Source organism: Mastomys coucha, unplaced genomic scaffold (assembly GCF_008632895.1).
Source record: "Mastomys coucha isolate ucsf_1 unplaced genomic scaffold, UCSF_Mcou_1 pScaffold5, whole genome shotgun sequence".
In the NCBI taxonomy this organism is placed as follows: Eukaryota; Metazoa; Chordata; class Mammalia; order Rodentia; family Muridae; genus Mastomys; species Mastomys coucha.
In genome coordinates this window covers 97,098,652-97,100,579 of record NW_022196911.1, presented here as the reverse complement: position 1 = coordinate 97,100,579, position 1,928 = coordinate 97,098,652, and the positions used below count along the sequence as shown (strand labels likewise).

The following is a 1,928-nucleotide window of genomic DNA, read 5'->3' as shown; positions in this document are numbered from 1 at the left end:
TATAACACCGTGCACATTTAACTGCTGCTCTTCCAGATGCACCATTATAACACCGTGCACATTTAACTACTGCTCTTCCAGATGAACCTATAACACCATGTACTACCACATTGTACTTCCCGCTGCTATCTGCAGTGATTTTCCTTTTGTTTTGGGAGGTTTTGTTTGTTTGTTTGCTTTTGGTTTTTAGAGACAGGGTTTCTCTGTGTAGCCCTGGCTGTCCTGGAACTCCCTCTGTAGACCAGGCTGGCCTCAAACTCAGAAATCTGCCTGCCAGCCTCAGCCTCCCAAGTGCTGGAATTAAAGGCATGCACCACCACTGCCTGGCTAAGGTTTTGTTTGTTAAGACAAGCTCTCATGTAGCCCAGCTGGTCTCAAACTTACTAGAGGGCCAAGGATAATCCTGAACTCCTGATCCCCTTTGCTGTTATTTCCCAAGCACTGGAATTACAAGGCTATGCCACCATCCCTGGTTTACACAGTACTGGAGATTAAACTAGGGCTTCAGATAGCAAGGACTGGCAGCGCTCAGGAGGCAGAGTGGGATGGAGCTCTGAGTTCAAGGCCAGCCTGGTCTACACAGTGAGTGCCAAGACAGCAGGGGTTACAACAGAGAACACATGCCAAGCCAACATTCTGCTGTTGAGTGACATCCCTTGCTCCACCAAACCCCACCTTTTCTTGACACTTTTTCTAGTCACATTTGTTAGAAACAAGTGCACCCTCTCTCTACAACCTGTGGGTCAAAACTTCTTTTGGGGTTTGAACCACCCTTTCCTAGGGGTCTTATATGAGATATCAGGCATATCGGATATTTACATTACCACTCAATACAGTAGCAAAATTACAGTTATGAAGTAGCAATGGAAATAGTTTTATGATTGAGGATCACCACAACATGAGAAACTGTATTAAAGGGCCACAGCATTAGGAAGGGTGAGAACCCTGCCCTACACACATGTATATGTACATATATACATACATATGCATGTACACACCCTCCCTGGCTTACTGAGGTCAGTGTCTTAGAGAGCAGCTGCTGTAACTACCACATAGGGACAGTCAACAGAGAGAGCGAGTCAGGAAGCCAGTTCCTCAGCATGGTCTGCCCTGAGGAACCACAGCCATGACCAAATCCCTTCACACTCCTGAGCTGCAGTTTCCACTCTGTAAGAGGAGGCCAGTCCTCCAGACGACAGACAGAGCACACTCTCAGGGTAGAAGAACACTTTAAAGAGCTCTAAAAGCAAAAATGTCGTAAATACGAGATTGATTAGCAGAAGGCGAGCCTCCTGCCCGCCAGGTTCATTGCTAGCTGGAGACTCACCGTGCCTCTTCGGAGTGCAAACTGGATGGAGTCCAGGTCAGTGACAGGGCACCAGACTTCTGCAATCAGGCACTTCTGGGTCACGTCTATATTGCACAGGTTCAGGGTATGGTAGATAGCCTTCATCTTCCGCACCTTGATGAACCAGACCCGGATGTTCTTAGCCGCTGCTTGCAGAACCCTCTGGCGGTGGTCCTCCGTTTGATTCAGAACCTTTTGGGAGAGGAAGGAGTAGGGGAAGGGATCTTTCTAACACAAGCTTTCCATTACAGGACAGGATACAAATTGGCATTGCTTTCTAAAAAGGGTTGCCAGGAAACAACCCTATTTATTTATTATTTATTCTTCCCCTAGCAAGGTGTATTATTTAGGGTTCTGTGGGGGGTTAGACTGCAAGAAATGTGAGTTCTTACAGTGCTAGGGGTGGAGCTCGTGGCTTTGTACATGCTGTAAAAGCATACTAGCACAGAATTGTGCTTCTCACTCACAAAATTTGAGTCCTGGAGTGGAGAGCATAACTCAGTAGTAGAGGAAATTGTCCAGCATGCATGAGGCCCTAGGTTCAATGCCTAGCACCACTATCAAAAAAAAAAAAAAAAAA

The 1,928-nt window shown here is 46.6% G+C and overlaps 1 protein-coding gene across 11 annotated transcripts in view; it reads right to left on the bottom strand.

The window, feature by feature from the left end:
- Atp6v0a1 (ATPase H+ transporting V0 subunit a1) overlaps positions 1-1,928 on the bottom strand; it is a 54,761-nt gene that overhangs the window by 28,935 nt on the left and 23,898 nt on the right. For all 11 annotated transcript variants that reach the window (XM_031355089.1, XM_031355094.1, XM_031355096.1 and 8 more), the window contains exon 10: positions 1,328-1,540. In XM_031355089.1, the coding sequence (XP_031210949.1) occupies positions 1,328-1,540 (213 nt within the window). The remainder of the gene's footprint in view (positions 1-1,327; positions 1,541-1,928) is intronic.